The sequence below is a fragment of the Syzygium oleosum genome, unplaced genomic scaffold (assembly GCF_021117445.2).
Source record: "Syzygium oleosum isolate NSW1041296 unplaced genomic scaffold, Sole_v2.1 Sole_v2.04, whole genome shotgun sequence".
Taxonomy (NCBI): Eukaryota; Viridiplantae; Streptophyta; class Magnoliopsida; order Myrtales; family Myrtaceae; genus Syzygium; species Syzygium oleosum.
In genome coordinates this window covers 13,783,108-13,785,372 of record NW_026607488.1, presented here as the reverse complement: position 1 = coordinate 13,785,372, position 2,265 = coordinate 13,783,108, and the positions used below count along the sequence as shown (strand labels likewise).

Here is a 2,265-nt window from a genome sequence, read left to right as displayed (position 1 = left end):
CTGTTCGTGGGCGAAACAGACACAATCTGTTTCGTTCGCCCACGAAACAGAACGAAACATAATCAATTTCTCATATTTAGGTTGAAATTTGGTCGGATTTAGGTTGAAATTGAGTTGAAATTCGTTTGAAATTTGGTCGAAATAAGGTGAAATGTGGTCGGAATGAGTTGAAATTTGGTCGGTCAAGTGGAAACGGCCCGCTGATCGAAATTCACGGCCTATGGCCGTGATGCAAGCCATTTTTTGGCTTTTGGAGTCGTTTAGATGGGTTTTTTGGCAAAAAATGATTCTGGTGAATAGTGTTTTCCGTGACATTTCCGCCTTTTTTTTTTCGTTTCGGAGTCATTTTATCATTATCTAGGTTTGAAAACTATTTCCAAACCTTTTTTGGCCTAGGTTGAAGCTTTGGCCATCGGGGTAAAACTATTTCCGTGACATTTGGGTTTTCTGGAGTGGCTCTCTTCGAGGTAAAAACTTATTGATTTTCTTGTTGAAGTTGATATATTCATTTTGAACAGAACTTAGTGATTTACTTGCATCATAAAATTTGTTGTGAAAGTGTAACTTATTAAGTTCTAAGGCTTTCAAAACATGCAATTAAATTTTAAAACAAGTCGAATTACAGAAATTAACTGAAAATTTGATGACCCTGACCAGCTAGATGAGTTCTTCCTTTTTTACCGTTGTAGGACCAAAAATTTAGCTCGTAGACATTTCCGGACAGCTTCCTTTTTTTCAGGGGCCATCTCTCTTGCTCTCAATAACAAAATGGTAAGCTTCACGACGTACGTCATTATGTGTCCTTAATATAAGTTCATAATTTTCTTTATTTTTGTCTAACCTTGCACCTTTTAGTGTAAACGTGGAGGTCACATGCGTCGTGATGATGCTTCACAAAGAAGACCAGGCCTTTCCTCTTCCTCGTCCTCATCCCCATCCCTTTCCGCTTCCCCTGCCCCTGCCCTTTTATCTAACCCTCAACTAGTACATGGATACATTGGCCCTTCCTCTGACTCTCAAATGCGAACTGAATTTACTTCAATTCCATCGCCTTCGGTTCCACCTTCTTCTTCAACGCAACACTCGAATTATGAAGAAGATACCCGATTCATGATAGCCCCATTTGGAGATTCGTAAGTATTTCATTTTTTTAAATATATGTGAATTATTATGGATGTCAACTGAATTGTCTGTATGCTTTACGGATGCTATGTATGTTGAAATAAGTTATAACCCGTTTGCAGATTCACGGATTCTACGCATGTTGTGAGGAGACTTAATAAAATAATCGATAACTATTGGATGGGGCAGTTTAGTAGTTGGACCACTGCTCCAAAAGAAGTAAAGGAATTGTGGTGGAATGAGTTCAAGGTAAGTTTTGTCATTTTATTTCCTCACAAACTAAGTTCGATTTAGCATACTGAGCGTACAATTATTTTTCTATTGATTGCTTGCAGCGGAAGTTCAGGTGGGATGAAGCGGAAGAGAAAGAAGTTAAAAGAATTTTTAAGAAGAAAGCCGGTGATCACATGCGAAATGTGATGAATAGAGCAAAGAAAGACTAGAAAAGCCGGATTTTATTACAGCCGACAATTGGGCGGAAATCAAAAGAACTTGGGACACCGAAAAGCATAAGCAAATCAGTGAAATTAATAAGAAGAATCGAGCTTCTAGTTCTAGTGAAGGGTCCGCCACATATCTTTGGGGTTCTATTAATATCGGGAGCATAGAAAAAGAATGGTAAGTCTTTTAAACATGTTGTAAAGTTAAATCAATAATTACTCATTTCATTTATGTTTATATTTTGTAGGCAGATGAATTGGGGACGGAACCAACATTTATGGCTACATTTGAACGCACCTTTCAGAAAAAAGATAAGACATGGACCGGCAATCGAGCAAAAGTTATTAAGGTATGTACGGTTATATTTTGTATTTATATATATGAATTTTTTTTTTATTAATATTGTTAATGTAGGACAAATATGATGAACTTGTAATGAGCACGGCTGCTGCTAGTGGTGATGGTGATGGTGATGGTGCTGCTGCGTCCGAGCCATCTGTTGACAGTATGGCATTATGGATGGAGGCATCGGGTGGAATGAGAAGAGGTCAAATATTTGGGATGGGATCCTTGTCAAGGATGTACAGAACGCCGGCTACTGCAACTTCATCCTCCAGTGCCCTTTTTTAAGGGCACAACACGAGGAGCGAACGGACCAAGAATTGAACCGCTTGAAACAATTACTGGTACAGAAGGATGAAG

At 38.6% G+C, this 2,265-nt stretch overlaps 1 protein-coding gene across 1 annotated transcript; it reads left to right on the top strand.

The window, feature by feature from the left end:
* Positions 1 to 1,056: 1,056 nt before the first annotated feature.
* LOC130138091 (uncharacterized) lies at positions 1,057 to 2,265 on the top strand. The gene is made up of 4 exons (XM_056311090.1): positions 1,057 to 1,133; positions 1,245 to 1,371; positions 1,811 to 1,912; positions 1,978 to 2,265. Exons 1-4 carry the CDS (start codon positions 1,111 to 1,113, stop codon positions 2,191 to 2,193), a joined length of 468 nt encoding a protein of 155 aa, XP_056167065.1. The 5' UTR covers positions 1,057 to 1,110; the 3' UTR covers positions 2,194 to 2,265.

Excerpts from the sequence above, each read along its gene's own strand:
- LOC130138091 (XM_056311090.1), top strand. The coding sequence starts at position 1,111 with ATGATAGCCCCATTTGGAGATTC. Across the intron at positions 1,134-1,244 it reads ATAGCCCCATTTGGAGATTC|ATTCACGGATTCTACGCATG; the intron begins GTAAGTATTTCA and ends ACCCGTTTGCAG. Across the intron at positions 1,913-1,977 it reads ATCGAGCAAAAGTTATTAAG|GACAAATATGATGAACTTGT; the intron begins GTATGTACGGTT and ends TTGTTAATGTAG.